Source organism: Diplotaxodon limnothrissa, linkage group LG4, assembly GCF_057381915.1.
Source record: "Diplotaxodon limnothrissa isolate DT_005_m linkage group LG4, D_limnothrissa_male_GT1.1, whole genome shotgun sequence".
Taxonomy (NCBI): Eukaryota; Metazoa; Chordata; class Actinopteri; order Cichliformes; family Cichlidae; genus Diplotaxodon; species Diplotaxodon limnothrissa.
Genome location: NC_140599.1, coordinates 18,790,319 through 18,811,117, shown reverse-complemented (window position 1 = coordinate 18,811,117; position 20,799 = coordinate 18,790,319). Strand labels below are relative to the sequence as shown.

General features: G+C 40.2%; 3 protein-coding genes across 3 annotated transcripts; all 3 read right to left on the bottom strand.

Moving 5' to 3' along the window:
* Positions 1-436: 436 nt before the first annotated feature.
* On the bottom strand, positions 437-3,255 carry noxo1a (NADPH oxidase organizer 1a). The gene is made up of 8 exons (XM_085351571.1): positions 3,190-3,255; positions 3,007-3,087; positions 2,844-2,916; positions 2,557-2,740; positions 2,152-2,342; positions 1,972-2,079; positions 1,727-1,844; positions 437-1,202 (listed from the first exon to the last, which is right to left on the bottom strand). The coding sequence occupies exons 1-8, from the start codon at positions 3,253-3,255 to the stop codon at positions 437-439; spliced, it is 1,587 nt and encodes a 528-aa protein (XP_085207697.1).
* A 4,990-nt stretch (positions 3,256-8,245) lies between these two features.
* Positions 8,246-14,685, bottom strand: gid4 (GID complex subunit 4 homolog). Its single transcript, XM_085351586.1, has 6 exons — positions 14,345-14,685; positions 13,849-13,908; positions 12,933-13,040; positions 12,167-12,268; positions 11,940-12,070; positions 8,246-8,920 (listed from the first exon to the last, which is right to left on the bottom strand). Exons 1-6 carry the CDS (start codon positions 14,567-14,569, stop codon positions 8,857-8,859), a joined length of 690 nt encoding a protein of 229 aa, XP_085207712.1. The 5' UTR covers positions 14,570-14,685; the 3' UTR covers positions 8,246-8,856.
* Positions 14,686-16,815: 2,130 nt separating this feature from the next.
* On the bottom strand, positions 16,816-20,617 carry drc3 (dynein regulatory complex subunit 3). Its single transcript, XM_085351576.1, has 12 exons — positions 20,458-20,617; positions 20,248-20,364; positions 19,970-20,136; positions 19,740-19,886; positions 19,147-19,266; positions 18,947-19,059; positions 18,667-18,841; positions 18,452-18,583; positions 18,216-18,286; positions 17,832-17,955; positions 17,374-17,505; positions 16,816-16,911 (listed from the first exon to the last, which is right to left on the bottom strand). Exons 1-12 carry the CDS (start codon positions 20,615-20,617, stop codon positions 16,816-16,818), a joined length of 1,554 nt encoding a protein of 517 aa, XP_085207702.1.
* Positions 20,618-20,799: the final 182 nt, after the last annotated feature.

The window sequence follows — 20,799 nt, the reverse complement described above, 5'->3', positions numbered from 1 at the left end:
ACAAACGGGTTGAGTTCCCCAAAATGCTTTTATTTGCTCTCAGCTACTCAGTAACACGAGTGCACCCAGATCAGATAATGAAGTGTGTGTTTGTTGACTATCCGCACGCGCAGGCGGCGGGATAGGCTGCGAAGGTTTTTTAACAGGAATTTAAACAACTTCCACACACTGGTATGCAGACAAACATTTACTTTTCCTGCAGTCAAAATGAGCAGAAGAGCCATCGTTTGTGGAATCTACACAGACTATATGCATATAAGGCACAACACAAGGCTTCCAGTATGGAAAATAAAACGAGGCATGTTAAATGATCGATTGGTCAAAGTGGTGATGATACAGGATCCATCACATATTCATCTAATCATCTAAAACAAAAGAACAGTTGTTCTTCTGTACTTTTATCACTTCAACAGTGACAAAAATAAAGCTTTACTTTTCAAACAGGAACTTTATCGGCTGATGATCTCAGCTTGGGTGACAGAGCACCTTTTGCTGCATTCTTGCGGGTGACAGAAGTACACCGGGAGAGGATCTCCTGGGCGCTCGGTCTGGGTGGCACCTTGGGTATTTTGGGTAATTTGTAGAGCGTGGGATCAGAGACACTCGAGATCAGCCTCCCCCCTGGGCCGCTCGTTGGGCTGAGGGTGTTGCTCGTCCCCGGTGGAGGCGTGCGGCTGAGACGCAGCCATTCATCATTGGCAGTGGGGCTCAGGTTCAGGGACGAGTTAAAGCTGGAGTCGTCACTGAAGCTGAAGTCGGTGCTGTCGCTCATAAAGCTATCCTCACTATCCTCCGTCTGACTCCTGGAGAGGACGCGTTCTTCGTCCTCTCCATCCATCTTCACCGTGATCACGGGCGGAGGAGGGTGAGAGGGAGAGGTGGGTGAAGTGGAGATATCGGTAGCAGCACTGGTACTGTTTGCAGCAGGCTGTGCATGAGGTTGTTCAGACAAAACCTCAAGAGACACAGACCTCTGCCTACTCTCCGGCAGGATCAGGAGAGGTGACGAAGACCTTACGGGGGGATGTTGCAGCAGGCTTCCTTGGGAGAGGCTCAGTTGGGAGTGCTGTTCCAGATTCGAGGATGGAACGAGAAGGGAAGTGTGGCGGCGCTGATCCAGGTGATGGGAAGTGTTATGAATATGAGGGTAGCGGTGGGGCTGCAGTATCATGGTGGGAATGTAACCCATTTTCCCACTGGATCTGTTAGATGACAAGAATGAAGAAATCAAAGTAATTTAAAATTGGAAATCATGCATCGTTCTTTTATTTCCACATACATGGCTACATAACAAGTGTCAGGCCTTTTGTGAAACTTTAAGCCATGACAACCGATGTTATGAAAGAAATCCAGTTAAATCAGGCTGCGCTATGGTACAAAATTCTTCTATTTATTCTTTTTTAAATCCGGAAGAGATTTAAATTTCTTTTTCAAAGGAAATTACCATGAAAACATAATCGGTCATTAACTGTCTGTGCTTAAAATAGATTATTCATCTCATTTGAGTTGCCTCTGCTGATTGGTTGACAGGGCAGTGACACTCACTGAGCCTGTCTTTTCTTTTATCAGCTGTTCATCGTTGCGTACTAATGTTCATGCGACCCAACCTGTGTTTCTGGTTTTTTGGCAGTCACAGAGAAAGATCTGGGTGGCTGCAACTCTCATGGCTTGCAAGAATCTGTAACAAAATAACTTGAAATAAAAGTTTCAGCCCAGGCTAGAATACCTGACGAGCCACCAGCCATTTTCAGACTTCTGCAGGACTTCCACCACAGCACCTATGGTTACGGTCACCTCGTCAGTTTTGGTGGCCTTGTAGCTCTTGACTGCAGTGTAGAGTGCTCCTGGAGAGAGAATGAAGGATTAGACATAATGCTTTGCAATATGAATGATATTCACTGAATAAGGAAATACATAATGAGAGTGCAATGTCGTGAGAAAGGGTACAAGAAAAACTGTAGCTATGTGTACCTTTTTCAGGAATCTCCTCATGATCTTCATTATCATCATTTGTCCTCTCCAGATAGGGTGCAGGAAACCAGGCCATCCGCCTGTCTTCAGTCTCCACCAGCCACCATCCTGAATCACCAGAAACATGCATTTTACTGCTCACATTGAGTTATCCGTGTTAACTGAAAGCTGTCGGCTCACCTCCTTTGTCTTTGATGACCACATCGAGTTTGTCACCCTTGGCTACTTTCAAAGGTTTGTTCTTGGAGTCTTTGGTGTCATACGGGGCGACACACGTGTATGCTTCTGTGATAAACGGCTGGGTCACTTCACCGGCGTTTGCGTGAAGTCCTTCGCTTCTGAGTTCATCCTCCGGGGGCATGATGATGATGCTGAGGAGGAAGAGCAACACAGACGTGCACAATGTCAGAGTCATGCATTCATCTTGCATTATACATATTTATTTATGTACTCGTGCACTCAGAAGATTGAACCTGCAGATACAAGATTTTGCAAATGTTACGGTCCCTAAATTAGATCTGTGTGGGTAACTTTAACTAAAAGCTATTATAAAACATTTATTGTGTAATAAATGTTTAGCCGTACCCGTTTTTGGCAAAGTCCGGCTGCAGGTCCTGGTCTTTAGGGTTCAAGAACTGGATGAGCTCTGCAGACTGAGTCACTCGCTGGTCACAGGACAGGACTGCATTGCAATATTTCTGCAAATATTTCAGGCGCACCAGTGACTTGGTTGGGGCTTTCCCTCGACTTTTTTGCTTCACCCTCCACTCTGAAATCCCAGAGAACGATTTTAGTTACAATCCCATCGGTCTGTAAGTGAACCATGCGATTCTTGTAAAGCAGCAAGTGTGGTCTACATGACCCGAACATACCTCGAAATCTGGGGACAATTCTGTCAGATTTTCTCAGCTTGTTTGCAGGTGGGAATGCTTTCTTCAGTTGTTTCTGTGAGAAATAATTTGAGTAACAAAACAAAAGTTACCTGGATATGTGCAACTTGGAAAAAACAAAAGAAAGAAGGTGTTTTATACTCACGTGCATTTTCATGAATTCTCGAAAACGTCTGTAAATCACAACACTGCTCTCGTCGGACCAAAGCACAGAAGTCTTGTAAAACTGGAAAAGAAAAGGCAGCTTTTCTCAGGAGAGGCACGCATTTTATTTAATAAAAATACCCACACATAGAACCAGGAAAGTGAAAAATCCTTTGCTGCTTACTTTGGTCTTTTCCTTCTGCAGTACTCCAACTAGATGGATGCTTATGGGATACTGCTTAGCCTCCATAATGACAGCACAGATGGGTGCTTGGGAGCTGCAGTCAAACTAGCTCAGCCTTTTCCAGGTATGTGACTGAAGCAGTGAGGCTCTGCAGGTGAATTTATGCTTCCTCCACCGGAGCAGGTGTGGCTCTGGTTTACGTAGGCAACCAGAGGGGGAAAATCTGCAGTTGTGTACATGCTGGAAATTCTTGCAAATTAGCTTTGGTGCATATCACACAAAATATATTTTCACAAAAAAGTTGAATTTATATTGATATTTATATAAAACTGCAGTTTTTGTTTTTTTTAGTGTTCATTTTTGAAAAAAGAACAGAATTTACTCCTGATTTTCTCTCTCTTTCTTTCTTTGTTACACACACACACACACACACACACACACACACACACACACACACACACACACACACACACACACACACATATATATATAAACGATAGTACTGTTTCCTTAACAGTAAATACTGCCCAGAGAGTGAGCTGTGCTTCTTGTTAATGTGTTTTTTTTAGCCTTACACTAAATCTGAGACCAACATTCAGAAAACAACGTGGTCGTGCATTCAGCATCGGCAGACTTTTATACTAAAACAAAACGGTGCCCACATCTTCCAGTCAAGGGTAACAAAGTAACTACTCTGTGTGTTTAAATGTGCACAGAACTCCAAGACTTCTTGTTGCCAAGATTAAAACTTCAACATACCTAACACTGTAATAGGTTACGTTTTATTTTGAAATTTGGATTTAACGGTGACACACAGCTAAGCTCTTTGTGAAACAAAGACAGACAAATTCAACTGAGAGGTTTACATTCAGTGAGTGTGTTTGTGCGAGTGAGAACGTGTGGGAGTGTCAGTGTGTCATTATGAAAATTACCAAGGGTGCAGTACGATACTGCTCGCCTAGTTGCAGAAACCGTTGGGAATGTGCTGAATTATCAGGCAGATTATGTAGATTAGGTGCATGTCCTCAATGAAGACAACATGAAATTCAAATGGGTGCGTCCAGATGTGTGTGACTGATAGAGAGAGACAAGGAGTCCTTCCCACAGCAAGTGATTTTGGGTAATCCCTTACATCTGAGTCCTCCCTTCTTCTATTCTTTTATTCTGTACTGGTGTACAGCTCAGTCTGGACTGGTTTTACAGGTAAGACAAGGATATGCAAAGGCCTCTCTCTCGTTCTCTCCCTCGCTTGGTATTTTCCTCTCTCTCTTTCTTCCTCAAAACCATCTTGTGGAGTGGAAAATGGGGCGAGAGAGAAAAAGCCGCTGCAATAAAACTGAGGAACACTGGAAAGAAAAAAAAACAACCCCAAAACAAAACGAAAAAAGTACAAGCAGACAAGAAAGGTGAAGAGGTCCCCTCTCTTTAACACCGTGTAGATAAGGCGAGTTATTCTCACTCACTGAGAGCTGACAGCCAGAATAGTGCCACAAGTGAGAACCACTCACTATAAAGTCAACAATCAAGAGAGCACACAACCACTTTGTGTCTTGTCACACATCCAAATATAGTTAGAACTCCTTCTCTTTTCTCTCTGCTGCATGCGTGTGTGTCTAAATCACACTACACCTTTTAGAGGCACCAGCTAATTTCAGAAGATAAAAATGTCATTACCGCAAGGTATCTGTTGAGCTGCAGGCACAAAAAAAAGACTCCAATGCAAATTAGGACCTTTCAGATGAAGGAAAGAATAAGCACAGTTAACAGAGGTTCAACGACATTCAGAGATCAAATCAAATCAAATCTGAAAGAAGGCTGCCTTTTGACTCCGATTTTCGAGTCTTTCTCTTTAAGCCTGAGACGGCATTCATCCATGTTATTACAGTGCTTTTTCAAGCTTATGTAATAGAAGAATCCACCTGTGTTTATAATGTGGAGTCAAATATGATCGCGCACACACTCTGAACACCTGTCAAACCATTGTGCGCTTAGTGTGATGGTATTTGAGGATGTGCGCGTGAATACTTGCTCCATAGAATTCCTGATCCAAGCCTGCAGCATGTCTTTGGAGCGCTTTGCCAAGGAAAACAGTTCCAGTTTCATCCAAAGCAAACAAATGCACGATCAGACCCATGGGGTTTAAGCCTGGCTCTTCTTAAGTAAGCAGCTTCTTATAATCTGCAAAAACTAAACTAAAATAACACACTGCAGCAGTTATCGGAAGCAGGATGAGAAATGGTCAGCTCTTGAAGCCACATGTTGACACAAATAGAAGTGGCTTTATGAAACTTTATGTCACCATTTTCTGATGCAATGTAAATCTGGCAAATGACAGCACTTAGCAGCGTGACTTTTGATCTATACTAGGCTACTACTAGAAATTCCCTCGATGCTAAATTGCACACTCGTGCAACGTATATTCCTGAAATCCTACTACTTCTCACTTCCTTATTTGCCAAACCAAAAATCTGAACTTTATGCTGGAAGTGCATTTTAAACCTTCCTCTATGTTGCTGACTCAACCAGAACCATCCATCGATAATAGCAGCAGAAAACTATGTCAAAGGCAGGTTTTACTGCATAGTATTGCGGGCACATGGAAGTTGAAGTAAACGCTAAAAATCTCACATGTTGATTGATTTCATTCGATTAATATTGCCACCATTCCCTCACAGGAACCGCTGGCACGTGCAAACAACCAGAGCAGTCATCCCAAAACCATTTAAGTGTATAAAAGGTGTGTGTGCATGTGTGTGTGTGTAACAAACAGATGGGACTGCAAGTGTGTGGTTATGTCAGTATACGTGTGTGTGTGTGTAATAGAAGAAGGTTGATGTATAATGCACTGAGGGTCCAGTTTCCCAAGTCCTCAACGAGTTTCCATAAACATCCAGTGCTGCTGTGTGTGAGATCAGCAAGAGCACACACACACACACACACACACACACACACACACACACACACACACACACACACACACACACAGTTGTATTTCCATGACAGTGATTTACATTCATTTCCTGGAGACTTTGTCTAATCCAAATGTAAAGCTTAATGTTAATTTTGTTTGATAATATTTTGTGTGATGTTTCGTTCTGTGTAGCACTTTTCTTTTACAAGAAGAAAAAAAGTAGAATAAATTAAACACAGAAATGATCAAAAATATTTTTTATATATTAGAGGATCAATTTGCATGATCATGAAGATAATGAAGTAGCACAAATGACACATGTGGTGTAATGAAAAGAACAACTAGTGTTTGTAATGGTAGCGTTGCTAGTTTATTTTATTAATTTACAAAAATACCTGACAATATAGAGCACCACTTCTTTTAAATCCATACAGCTTTGATTCTGATATATAAATATGGATTTATTATGCACGCCTATGAAAGTGTTTTTTTTTTTTTGTGTGAGTAATTATTGGATTTCCTGCTGTTGGTCTAAAACCAAAGACCATAAAGTATTGCTGCAAACAACTACTCATAACTAATTTCTTAAGAAAGAAACCACCATTGTTAAAGCCAGATGAGGAAGTTAGTGGGGGGGAAAATGGCATCTCTTTCCTTCTGTGGGCCGTAAATATTTCTTCCTGTCTTCTGAGGAATTTTGATCTGTGGCACGTAGGCCAACGTGGTGACAATTTTTGTTTTCTTTCTAGACTTTTATGTTCTTTGACTGTCATCAGCAGCCTGCGGATAACCCCCAAAGCAAAAATATTCATTTAGTCTCTGCCCATTTCATTCGGTTAAATGTTGTTTAAAAAAAATTAAATAAAATAAAAGCTGAAGCAGCTCAACATAGATATATTTTATTTTCTCTTAGCATTTAACACTAAAGGAAGATCAAACCAGTGAAATGTTTAACAATGCAAAACTCTTTTATTTGACCAAGTCTTGATAAATAGCTTTCTCATGGTCACTGTGATACAGAGTTAGCATTAGTGACTACTTCCTCATTCAGTTCAGGCTGAAACAGAGGTGAGACTCAAACAATGGCTAACTTTGACTTTTCAGCACTTCCAGCATGTTAGAGGGACTACAAAGTGGGACTATTGCCCAAACAGCTAAACAACAGTATTGATATCGGCTGAGATGGTCACAAGAGAAAAGCAGTTTGGTTTGTGTGGTCAGCTACTGCTAGCTGCTGTTACATGTGATTCAGAATGTACCAAGTAATTGCTGTTATTATAAAACACTCTTTAAAGAGCAGCCAACCATACAAACATGTATCAAAGTTATTTATTTCTCCTCACAGCAGAGTTAGAATACACCATCTTTCATAAAACTTAATTACAGACTCCAAAATAAACATTTCTTCTACATTGCACATTTTACAGTTTTTTGTTAATCATGTAACAAGAGTCATTAGGATAGTAATATCTGCGATCTCCTCGCTTGAGTTAAAAGACTGTAGTGTGAATAGCATTCGCACATCAACTTATACCCGAGGTCTGACCTTTAGCTTAGCCAGATAACACACAGTTTCTCTCATATTATTAAATGTTCATGATTTCAAATAAAGCAACATTAAACTAGTCACCCATCTTAAAAACAACAGGAGCTTTACAGTTAAAATTGTAAGGCAGCAGGTTTTTTCCTAAAGCATCAAAGGTGGTTTTATTCTTTTTCCATCAAGCTTTCACAACCACACACAGGTGCTTTTAAACATTACAGCAACACATTATTTGATTCTCCAATTTGTTACACTGCAGTCAGAGCTCTGCGTTCATTTTCTTGTGTTCAATCTGAAGTTTTCCAAACTCTTCCCAGAAATATTTTACTTGGCACAAACCCCCCAAAAAACTTTCAATCTCAACTAGATTATGAGTCACTGGTTACAGTTGCTGTGCTTCAGGTTGATGGTTAGTATAATTAAACCCCCCCCCCCCCCCTTACATTTTACTCCTGATTTAAAATAAATAAATCTCCCTTAAACAGAAGTGATCTGAAAATTAAAATAAAAACTAAAATTAAGTGGTGTAAGAAATTCGACCCATTATTAATCTTTGGCTTGCATAGATAAACACTTTACAAAGTTGAGATGATTTTTCAAAAAGCTGCAGCTTTTTACAAACAAGGTTTTCACTCATTTCCAGCTCATCCATATCAGGATTACTAAAATACATATTGCCTGAACATTACAGCAGCATACCATCCCTGATCATATAGAACCTGCATAAAAGCTCTCATGCATCTCTGCTTGTTGCGCGTCTAACACGTTAATCATCACAGGTCCTCAAAGATTTTGTATCTTTCAAATAAGATAAATATATTAAGCTTTACTCTTTTTTTCCCCAACTCTTAAAAGCAACACTTTGTCTTAACAGAAACAAATGGAGGAAATCTGTTTTGAACTACTGAGGAATTTTTTTTTTTTTTTTTTTTTTTTTTACAAGTGCAGGAAAAACAAACAAAACCAGAAAACAAATTTCAATCTGCCGCAGCAACTGTGAGAAAATTCCACGTCTCACAGATCTTCCTTATGGTTCTTCATCTGTGCCTTCTTTCTAGCAGTCCAGCAGAAGAGTGTCTGACCAGCTGTGTTTTTCCTTGCCAGTGAGGAAAATGGGTCACCTCCATTCTTGGCATTAAAGGATTCTCCATCCCGTTTAAGCACAGGGCAGCATGAACCTTCTTTTGTCACTCCACATCCCTGCGCAGCCACGTCACCGAAATTCGTAAATAGGCATACTGTGCTCTCGAATATGGTTCAGGCTTAAAGACTGGTACCTGCAGGAAATAAGTTGGAAAAACAAAACCAATCATGAGACATGTGTTCATGTGAAAAACTGCAAACTTAAAGTAACCGGCGCTACTTGGGTACTTTAAGACTCAGAAAACAAAGTTTTTGCAAATGGCGCAGATTCAGTTTTAATTTGAAAAAGTAAACAACTGGCAAAGAGAGAGACACTTCTGGAAACATTCCTGATAGGATCTCATCTGCTGCAATAATTAAGCCAAACATTGTGCACATTATACCACAATGTATCAGCGTTTAAGAATTTCGCCTGTAAAATGGCAGCTATGCCCTAAACATCAAGCATGGTTTGGGTAAAGAATCATACAGTGATCATTGTCTGCATGTTTGACTAAATTCTTTCTAAACCTGTAGGAGGAGGAGTCATTTTTGTCAATTGTGGGTGACTGATGCCTTGGGATGGAATAAGCCCATCAGTCCTTCGGCTGACTGAGTTAATAGTACAAATGGCAATTTTTATTTATATAGCACATTTAATTCTAAGTACAGTAAATGTGCTTCACACAGAGAGATTAGAAACATTACAACTTGTGCAGGTTTTACAATGCTTTCAGGCAGTAACATGAGTGAAATGACAGCAATATGAGGCCATAACAAGTTATAGAAAAGAATACAAAGGACTGTTGAAAGCAATTTAAAACTTAAGGAAACATGAGGAAATATTATTACCTTCAGGAATTATATCAATGTTGTGTGAGTACACCTATTCAAATTGGGATGACTCCCTCTAGTGATACATAATAACCCTGATACTGTTCCAATTTATTCCCACTTTGCACCACCTCCCAATTTATATTTTTCTGCTATTATAGCCACCATATAGTCCTGGCTTACTTTCAGTAGCAAAGCATTTATTACCACTGCTACTCTTCCCCTTTACAATCCCAATACCAAAAAACTTGTACAAATGAATAAAAACAAACAGTGATTTGTAAATTTCAGAACAAAATGTTTGAACTGCACAAGTGTAACACTTAAATACTTTAACTCATTTTGAAGTTGATGTAACAACATGTCTGAAAAGTTCATCTAAGAGAGGCAAAGTTTCCCAGAAGCAAGGATGGTTGGAGCTTAGCAATCGACAGGAAACCGCATCTAGAAACTATTGAACAAATTCAGAAAAACGTTTCATAACACAGAATTGTGAAGACTGAATATCTGATTTACAGTATCATATCAAAGACTGAGAATCTGAAGAAATCAGCACACAAGACTAAAAATCATCAATTCATTTGTTTCTGCTTCTCTAATTCAGATTCAGATTGTGTTGAAGGTCAAGGAAATTGAAATACCTTTTGAAAAATAAGAAAGCTGGTCCTTATGACAAAAAAGGAGATTGCCAACAACAAGGTGGTCAATACTCTAACAAGCCAGCATCTCTCTGGTATATGAGTGCATTAGTGCCTATAATTGGCAGCTTGTACATCTGGAACAAGCACGATCAGTAGGGATGGGTACCGGTTCTGACATAAACGGTAGTAACCAGACCGAAAAGCAGCGCACATTTCGGTGCTTTATTTCGGTGCTTTTTTTTCCTGAGCTGTGATACACTTTAGATTCTAGCCAATCATTTTACGTTTCCGAGGATAGTAGGCGGGGCCAGGTACGTACGTTCTGTTAGAGCAGAGCTACAGATTAAAAATGTCCAAGGCGAAGCGGTCAAAAGTCTGGCTGTACTTCATAGCAAAATATGCAAACTCAGCAGCCTGCAACAAGTGCTTTAAGCTGATACTGTGATACTGTCAAAGGAGGTAACACCTCAAATCTGATGAAACACCTGGCGACGCATAGCGTTTTTTTTAAAAGCCCAGAAATGCGCCGTATTTGATAGCTTGCTGCGAGACCTCACACCGAGCGCATCTACTGCGGGCAGGTTGCCTGTTATGCAACATCCCCCAAAAACACGAAGAGGAGAGTCCTGGCCCCTAGCCCTGCCAGTGTAGCAGAAATGATGACGGATGATGGTGGCAGCAGCCGTTCTTCTCTGCGTGAGTAGCTAATTTACATTGAGTAGGCTAACCACGTTATTACATTAATGCATGTAAGGTGAACTAGCAAACATCATCATAGCTACATGCGGCTGTCTTCTTGTTTGATGGCAGATACTCCCTTCACCCTGGCTAAAAAGGCTAAAATGACCAAAGAAAAAGTGGAAAACAGTTAAACATGAGAGGTTTAGGACAAAGTTTGTGTTTTTTCCATTGTTTAAGCACTGCTTCCAGCCAAGAGTGATACCATATATGCCCCATAGCTGCAGAAAAGGCTAACATTGTTATCTTTTTACAAAAAACAGCTGAACATGAGAGGTTTTTGGACCAATTTTGTGTTCTCCATTCTTTAAGCACCGGTTTGAGCACCGGCACCGTTTCAAAAGTACCGATTTGGCACCGGTATCGGATAAAACCTAAACGATACCCATCCCTAACGATCAGTGCTAAAAAGGTATATGCGGGTTTTAGAACATATCCTCTCATCCATAAGTCTTTTCTCCCCACAGGAGGCCTTCAATATTTCAGCAAGACAATGCTAAACCATATACTGCATCAATTACAGCAGCATGGCTTCATAGTTGAAGAGTCCAGGTGCTAAACTGCCTGCCTGCAGTCCAGACCTTTCACCAACTAAAAACATTTGGCACATAGTGAAACAAAACGTACAACAAAGCCAACTCGGGCAGCTACAATTCTATGAAGACGAAAGCCCAGCAGCTGAACTTGTCTGTTCCAGGTAGTTTATAGAAGATTAAGAAAATAGGAAGCTACACATTGGTAAACACAGCCCTTTCTCAACTTTTGAGACGCGTTTCTGGCGTCAAATTACAAATGAGTTAATATTTTTCTTAAAATGGTACATTTGATCGTTTTATTTGTACTACTGTGAATAAAAGTTTACGATTTGCAAAATTTTACACAACATTCCAACAAACACATGGATGCAAAGTCACGCGGCTGAGGTGCATGTGTGAAAACTGTTTTAATGATTAGTAATTACCACTCTGAGCTCCGATGATAATAGTAACCCTCAATAGTGGCTGTGGACTTCTGGAAGCAGATGTAGTAGAAACCTGCAAAGGAGGCACCACTGATATCTTTGATCGTGTGGTCTGGAACTAGAAACTGCTCCTGAATGCACAACAAGAGCGGAGGTTAAAGTCTGACCCCAAGCTGAGAACATGCACAAATTAATTTCACAGCTAAAATGAATGACAGAGTGCCAACCTTCCACCTCATGAAGATATAGTCACTGTTTTCCAGTGCATCATAGTCAAAGTCATCAGAGTTGAAGTTCCTGGCATATTTGCAAAAAGCCTTAAACTTGCTCTGGTGACAAAACAGAAGAGCAGGAAATAAATACCAACATCTGCAACAGATCTTCTGACAGTAACCATTTGGATATAAAAGAGTTGGTAAACAGGTGTCAGCAATCACATTAATTAAAGCACTGCATCATTAGTAACACCTGTGCTACTCATACTCCTTAATATCAGGTCAAAAAACAAAAAAACAAAACTGTTGTGAAATAGGCTTTGTTTGATTCCCCTACTTTATCTTCTGCCATGTAGAAGATAAAGTAGGGGATAAAGTAGTATAAGTGTTAAATAACACCTATTGTGTTATTTAACACCCATTGTTAGCTGAAAAATCAGGAATGGCGAAGCAATGACCTCCACACACAACATTAGGAAAGGCTTTCCTGAAAGACATGAGGACACAAACTGCCCTCAAACTGGTTAGATAAGGAGCTGTGGCGACTTTAACTGTGCCCTTTTGAGAAAAAGCGGTGTCATGGTATCCAGTTTTCCAAGCTAGAGAAAACTGACACATGTCCAAAAACTTAAAAATCAATGATGAAGAAAACTAAAAGCACGTTGTTCGTTCACATGCACTTTAATGATCAAGTACTACTTCTTTGATCATTGTAAAATTATTAACAGCACTTCCTGCAGCAGTTAAAATCAGTAAATTAAAAATCAGCAGGACTTACCCAGTGTTTTTTATCCACATCCTCATCAGCATCCCACTTTCTAGTTAAAAATGGCCTCTTCCGGCTGATCATTTCTCCAGCGAAGAACGTTGTTAGAGTCGGATACTCCTGCCAGACACAGAATGAATTAGGAGGGAAAGATAAAACGGGACTGTTCGCAACGTGATTTGGTACTCGTTTTAAAACTGCATTTATCCTGCACTGTGCAAATAGCCTATTCAAATGTCCAGATTTCCTGTGATTTACATGTTGATGGGCAGGGCTTAAGCTTCAGGATCAGCAGAATAGATGTAGTGCATTATTCCTTTTCATCTGGCTGCTTTCACAATTTCTTAAAATATGGTACTGTATAACATATAAAAATAATAAAGCAGCATTAAGAGGAATGCTCCCTTGCTTTAATTTTCTCATGGATACCAGGTGAGCTTTAATACAACTCCTTCACTCACAACCTGACTTCTCATCTTTCACTCGCTCTGCCCAAGCTGAACTTTAACCCAAGATCCCCCTGACCTTTTTGCTTCCATATGTTACATAATGTAATGGGTATACAGCTGACACTTGAGCTTAAGCATGTGTGGTTAGCCCTAAAGGCCTCACATCTAGCCAAATCTACTTTGCTTAAGTTGAATGAATGGGATTGTTCTAGGGAAAGTTTTAAAAAAAAAGGAGTTGGTTGATGCAACCAAGCTGGCCATTATTTAACTAAAGTTAAACTTGGCTCTTCTTTTACTCATAAGTTGATTGATTACATTTTTAAGATTTTTTGCTTTTGAAGTGGAAACGTTGTGAACCACTGGTCTAATGTACTCTGTCACATTGCAGTCTGCTTAAAGCGAGTGGAAACCAGTCAGTGGAACGACTTCAAAAGAATAAAGGTCAGTCTTACTACTCATGATGTAGCTGGGAGACTTACCTCAGTCAGGCCATTGATTTTCAGGTAGCCACACAAATACGAGTCCTCTACAGTCACATGCTGAGAAAGACAGAACACATATTTTACTGATGGTTCCACATGACGAGCACAAAATCCTTCATGGTAACAAGAAAACTGTCTGTAAGTTGGTGGGAAAGCTCACCGAGATGGGAAATATTATATTAGCTGTGTCAACACCAGCTGCTATATTAATACTGCAATTTAGGTAGCTTTGAGGGGGGGGGGGGGTTAAACGCCAACTTGTCTGTGAAACATCGGTTTTTAAAGCCAAGTTGTCCCAAATTCAAACTCCAAAAGAAGACATAAGGTCATTAAGCTAGCTCAAAATTTGCTCAACATGTAGGAAAAGCAACAAAAAACAAAAAATGAGCTAATGAAGCTAACATCTGGAAAGATAGCAAGTTAGCAACTATGGATGCACAGAGTCTACTCATATGCAGACTTTGTATATAACTATACAGGACCACAAAATTACCTGCAAGACCACCTCAACGTCGTACGAGTTGCCTTTACTCTTCTGGTATCCACGAAACTGTGCGCCGCTGTACAGAAGCGAGGTGGCCACCCCCGGCTGGTGGGTGTTGATCGGGGCAGGGGGGACGAGAGAGGCCGAGGATGGGCAGGCCGATCGGGTGGTGCCGCGGTACTCTGCTCGGACAGGCATGACGAGCGATAAGGTGCCACCGTCAGCAACCGTCATGAGCTTTGTCACCGGGAACACCGCAGTTGCAGAGAGAAAAAGTGGGTGCTGAGACAGGAGGGCCTGTCAGCTACGTAAATTCTCAGAGCTCCAAAACTTCGCTCAAATGAAAACCTAGTCCGAGAACTCGCTTCTGCCAAACGCCTCTTCCCTGAATTTGATTGGCTGGGAACTGGCGCGCGGCTGCTTCAGCTGGATTCTTATTGGAAAAGGCACCGAAAGTTGTTCTGGGTATTGTATTCAAATCTCACGCAGTTCAAGATTTTTTTCTTTTAACAGTAGCTTTATTTATACACTTTAACACAGACAGCGACCAACTCACGTTTGCATGATTTAGTGCTGAAGTGCTGAAATCACACAGAATCATACAATATTTTAGAAAGTGTTGAGATCAATTAAGGTTAATTCACAGCAGTTCAATTACATAATTAGGTAAACAAAAGAGCAGAATGGTCAACGGCTCACCAATCTGGAAAAAAACAGTGTATACAAATTGTGTAACAATTTCAGTTCCATAACATGCAATTGTAAAGACTAAATATCTCTTCATCTACAGCACATAAAATCATCAAAAGATTCAGAGAAAATCTCTGCCTAAGAGACAAGGCTCAAAATCACTGCATTACACACAGGTGCTATTCCAGTGCATGGACTCAGGAACGCTTCCCAAAAAACATAATTTGCTGTACCGTCCACAAATACAGGTTAAACATCCATGATGGAAAAAAGAAGACACGTTATTCACATACACCACCGTCTTTTCTAGACTAATGCTCATTTACAGTGCTGTGAAAAACTATTTTCCTCCTTTCTGATTTATACCAATATATTAGTTTATTCATGCCAACAGTCAAACATGGTGGTGGTAGTGTGGATGGTCTGGGGCAGCTTGTGGCCGTGATGTCTTCATCAGTACATTTGGTTCTATGTAAAAAAAATGTCCACTTGGGTGTTTCCTAAGTCAGGAATATCAGTGGATGATGTAGGGTGGTGGAAAGAAATGGGGCAGGGGTAGGGGTGGGGGTCAGGGGGATGAAAGCAAGAGATGTTTGCAAACAGTCTCTGACAAAAAAATAACATCAACAAACAAACTTGTGAATACATTACTGCATTGCACACTGACCAAAATTTTCCACGTGTGGGACTAATAAAGGTTTATCTTATCTTACATTTTTCCTCTTCCAATGCTTTCCAGGCTTCCTGTAATTTGATCTCTATATTTTCAACATTCTTTGTATTTTGCATTGCCTTTGCTGTCTCTTGCATTTTTTTCTCCTTCTTAAGTGCTTTTTGAGCTTCTAACAATGCCTTCTTTACATTTTCAGTCTCATTTCTTGCCTCCTGTTTACCCCCTTTTCTTCCTCAAGTGTTTTCTGGACATTCAATAACTCCTTCTTTAGCTGTTCAGCTTCCTTCTTTGCATTCTCCAGTTCGTTTGTTGCCTCCTGCCTTTTACTTTTCTCCTCTTCAAGCGCTTTAAGGACTTCCTGTAATTCTTTCTTGGCATTTTCCGCTTCCCGTTTTGTGTTTTGAAGTTTCTTTTTTGCCATCTGTGTTACACTTTTCTCCTCTTCAAATACTTTCTGCACTTCCAACAGTTGTTTTGTATTTTTGCTTGCTGCTTTCTCCTTTTCTTCCCTTTCTGTGCTTTCTTGACATTCAGCACTTCCCGCTTTGCACTTATAACTTTCTTCTCTTTATTTTCTATTCAATTTCTTTGACCTACGACCTCCACTTTTCACTTCTTCAAGGGCTTTTGGATTTTAAGATTCCTTGTTTACTCTCCACCGTTTTGCTTATCTTTCCTTGGTCGTTTTGGCCTTTTCACCAATAAATGAATCTTTTACAGAGAAATTCAGGGCAATTGATGTTGTCTTATCTGAATTTGTTTGTAGTGAACTGCAGTTTTCTTTGTTGTGAGCAGAGGTGGTTGTATAGATGCCTTTCCTTCCCCCAAAGGGGATTTGTGTCTCTGCCTGGAACTGAACCAGCAACCTTTCATTTGCAGAACGAGTGTGCAAGTACATCACAGAGCCACTGTGATAAATACACACACACAAAACAGAGAAATCAGAAAGGGGTTAAATACTTTTTCACAGCACAGTAGCTCATGCCCCGAGTATAGGTTCTTGCTCTGTATCTTTTTTTCTCTTTTAGCGGTAGTGTTTGAACCCTCATTTGTGAATACAACTGTATTCACTGACAGTGGTTTTTGAAGTGTTCTTGAGGCCACCAAGTGGTTTCCACTATATCAACTCCTCCAGCTGCTCCCTCAAATTATCCACATATCTGTGGATGTCTGAGATGTTCATGCGGTTCCGCTTCAGTTCCTCATCTCGTATCTGTAAAAAGCAACAAAGCCATCAAACAAATAAATAGTCTTTGATCAAAGAAATATTAAAATAGAGTGCAAAGGTCTTGAGTCCCCCTCTCATTTCTTTATATTTTGCTAAGAAAATGGGAAATGCATGCAGTGATTTATTGAAAGGCGTAAAAAACAACTGGAAAACAAAGCAGAGCCTGAAAATCAGTATTTATTATGTCCACCTTTATTCTTCAACAGTTTGAACTCTCTTAGTCGTAGTTTTCAGGAATAGTTGAAGGACATTCAAATCTCTTCTTTGGATTCTGTTCTCTCAAGAAACACTATTGGAAATCCTACAGAACTACTGCTCAAGATCACTTAAAAAATACAAAAAGATTTGGTTACTTGGAAGCAACATATAAAGAAATGACGGTAAGTACAAGATTTATATGTCGACTTTACATTAGACTGTTTGTTTAGTGTAATTTCAGTTCTCTACCCCCTTAATGAGGGCCTCCTTCCAGGCACTGATGCCTGTAGTCAGCTGAGTCTCTCGGTCATTGATCTTCAGGAGGTGGTTATTGTGGGCTGTGGCCAGTGCATCTATCACTGCATCTCTGTCTTCAAACAGCTAAAATATAAAACATAGGAGTGACAGAATGAGGCCTTGATACTGTTAGCGCACCATGTTTTAAGCTCACCTGAAGAAATATATTATACTTGATCTGGAATTGAAAAAAATATAATGCAGTTTTTGTATTTTCTTTGATTCTTTTTCTTTTTTCACTCTTTGAAAACTACACGCAATGATCTGCACCCTCTATTCATGCACAGTTATCTGTTAGATTAACAAAGACCAGAACAGAGACAGAAACTTGCAGGGTTTTTTTTTCCAGCCATATATTTGTAACCATATATTTTGTAATACCAGTTTGGCTTATAAAGGACGACACTGACCATTATAACATCATCTGGCAAGTCCTCCTTCCGGGCGTCTCTGGCCACTGTCTGCAAGATTTTAGCAGCAACTATTTGCATCTTCTGATAATAGTCATCTTCAAGATCTCGACAGTGGGAGAACGTATTGTTTTGTTAAAGAAATCACTCACACAGGAAAACATCTGTTTGATTAAACCCCATTAAACCCTCATTTGTGCTACGACACTCTGGTGAGTTGATGAACCACTTTCTTCTGCTTATCCAGTTTAAGGTTGCAGGGACAGGTCACCAGTGAGTTGGAGTGCTCATGACTATATAATTACTAGCATACAGTAATGAGTGTTTTTAGAATGTTTTTGAGGCAGTTCTGTTATTTTCCTGTAAAAAAAAAAAAAAGGATATATCCCCTGTGCGATTTCACTGAAGTGTCTAACCATGTCTGAGATTCTGCTCTCAAAAGTTTTGATCTTCTCCTAAAATGACCAAGCAGCATCACTTTGATTAAATGTGAAACACAGACATACAGTCTCATGACATATCAAGTATTTTAACATAATTTATAAAATAAGAAATTTCATGAGATTTCATTGAGATATTTTACAAATTATACAAGTGTACAAACTCTAGCATACACTAACCTCCATCTCGCTGACCAGCTGAAACTCCAGTGTCATGAGGTTTTTACAGAGCCGGTTCATTTCACCATTGCAGTGGTCAATCTTGACTTTGCGTACCTCTGGGTCTGATAACTGCTGCAACTCTTCTGTCCGCTTTAAAGGAGAAAACACAAAATATCATCTCATGCTGAGTCACTGCATTCATGTAAATCACTGTGCACACGGAAAAGGCTTGCCTCTTTGTGTTCATGATTAAACTTTGCTAACATCTGCGATGCCTTCTCCTGGCAGTCTGTCACAGCCTTTTTTTGGCAACTGAAGAAAGACTTCACCTCTGTCTCCCTTCGTTTGTGCTCAGCCAAGCCCCTTTCAAATAACTGTGTACACAGCTTCCCCATTTGGTGCTCAAACGTAAGTGCAAGGTCAAGGAACCAAAAGGAATGATTGGTTTAGCCTGTACTATGACAATAATAACAATGCACGCATGGATTAGGAAACCAGGATGATAAAAGATATCTTTGAATCAGAGAATCCATTCCTGGTGCACAGTGCAGTGTTTGTGCTTTTGGATCATCTTTAAACATGGTCCTAAACAGAGAAGAGCCATTAAGGAACTCCACAAAGGCATCCTTCACAAAAAACAACAAAAAAGAAAACATAAGTGTCAGACTGTATGTATACAAATCAACAGATGAGTCACAAAAAAAAGATAGTACTCGGTGTAATTTTAGCTCAGCTTCGTGTCTTTGTCGAGCCTCATCAGCCTGGTGTAGCTCCAGCTCTTCAAGTCTCATTTTCTCAAGGACATAGTGATATTTGATAGATGCTTCCTTTCTCTGTACGTACACAGAAATAAAATTTTGTTACTCTGCATCAACCAGCAATTCATAAATGCACATGAGGATGACTTTCAAACAAGCTTGGGTACAGTCAGCTTTACTGTTACATCTGTCTCCCTCTCATTCACACACATACTCTGTTTTGCTTCTGCTGACCTTCCTTCTTCTCTCTAGCACACCTCCATTTCTCCAGACTCTCTTCCACCTGCTCGCTACTCTCACTACGGATCCCATTTTCATCTGCAAACATCGTAGTCAACCTGTCCATCACCACTGCAAACAAAAAGGGGCTCAGGTGTAATCCTATCCCCATCTTGAACTAATGTGTCACTCCTTCTGCACACCTCACCACTGTCTCACTGTCCTCATACATGTCCTAGGCTTGGGTATACTCATACTCTGTAAATGTGTATGTAAATGCTACTTTAAAGGTAAGCGCAGAACAAAATGTAGATTGGGTTTGCACTTACTGTCTTCTGGTCAAGTATTCTGGAGTCTAGGAACATCAGCTTTGGAAAGTAGGCAGCGATGAAAAATCTGTAATCACCCTCGTTTAGGAAAGGATTTCCAAACAGGTTGAACGCTGCCAGGTTCTTGAACTTCCTGAGGTAGAGCACCTTTGAAATGTATTAGGTTAATTAAACAGTATCACATGAATGTTTCCCCATACTTGCATGGCAAATGCAGAAACGTTTCTTACATTATCCAACTGCCCAATTAGGTTGTTTGAAATGAAGAAGTGAGTTAGGTTCTCAAGTGTGTCCATATTTTCAATGACAGAGATTTTGTTGTTGGATAGATTCAGCACTTCAAGCTTCTGCACACACTCCAGACCCTCTATTTTCTCAATCTGGTTGAATGACAGATCTGAGGGACACATTCGAAATGACTCTCATCATTACCAGTAGATTCTGAGCTGATATAAGATGGCAGTGCCTACACATCATTTGGTCAACAAGAACAAACTTTGTATCTTACTAAGCCACGTCAGATTAATCAGATGGTCCAGTCCCTGGATCTTTTCTATAGCATTGTTATTTAACTCAAGTTTGGACAAAGATGAGAAGTCCCATAAGTGATCAATCCTCAGGATGTCTGAAAATGTATAAAAAAGCATCCTCTTACTCAAACAAAATTAGCATGCTAAACATTGCTACATTCCTCATCACCTTCATGATTTCCCCTTACTTTTGTACTCCAGTCTTAATTTCTGGACTTCATTAAAGTGGATTTGGCTCGTATCTGGAAAACGCAGGATGTGATCTGGTTTAAACTGTTCATGCACAGCATGCTGCAGGATCTCTTTGTCCATCGACGTGGGCTCAGAGATAATATATTCCGAGCTCATGCTGCTGTTTTGTGACCGGAGACAGACTTGGCATCACTTTACACTCTGATAAAAAAAGAAAAAAGAAAAATATGTCATTAAAAACAAACAAAACTTAAGAAACCAGGAAGGGGGTTGAAGGAAACGGTTTCCAGGGCCTACTCCGTGGATCGGCTTCCTCCGAGGCGTGGACGTCTATCAGC

What these genes read in the sequence shown, in the direction of transcription:
- gid4 (XM_085351586.1), bottom strand. Translation starts at nt 14,569, where the DNA reads ATGACGGTTGCTGACGGTGGCACCTTATCGCTCGTCATGCCTGTCCGA. An exon ending in ACGTTGAGGTGGTCTTGCAG is followed by an intron (nt 13,909 to 14,344) that starts GTAATTTTGTGG and finishes TGTCTTTCTCAG; the next exon opens with CATGTGACTGTAGAGGACTC. An exon ending in TATCATCGGAGCTCAGAGTG is followed by an intron (nt 8,921 to 11,939) that starts GTAATTACTAAT and finishes TATTTCCTGCAG; the next exon opens with GTACCAGTCTTTAAGCCTGA.
- drc3 (XM_085351576.1), bottom strand. Translation starts at nt 20,617, where the DNA reads ATGAGCTCGGAATATATTATCTCTGAGCCCACGTCGATGGACAAAGAG. An exon ending in GAATACTTGACCAGAAGACA is followed by an intron (nt 19,267 to 19,739) that starts GTAAGTGCAAAC and finishes GTGTACGTACAG; the next exon opens with AGAAAGGAAGCATCTATCAA. An exon ending in AGCTGGTCAGCGAGATGGAG is followed by an intron (nt 18,287 to 18,451) that starts GTTAGTGTATGC and finishes TGGTCATTTTAG; the next exon opens with GAGAAGATCAAAACTTTTGA.
- noxo1a (XM_085351571.1), bottom strand. Translation starts at nt 3,255, where the DNA reads ATGGAGGCTAAGCAGTATCCCATAAGCATCCATCTAGTTGGAGTACTG. An exon ending in TGCAGAAGGAAAAGACCAAA is followed by an intron (nt 3,088 to 3,189) that starts GTAAGCAGCAAA and finishes TTTCTTTTCCAG; the next exon opens with TTTTACAAGACTTCTGTGCT. An exon ending in AATTGTCCCCAGATTTCGAG is followed by an intron (nt 2,741 to 2,843) that starts GTATGTTCGGGT and finishes CTGGGATTTCAG; the next exon opens with AGTGGAGGGTGAAGCAAAAA.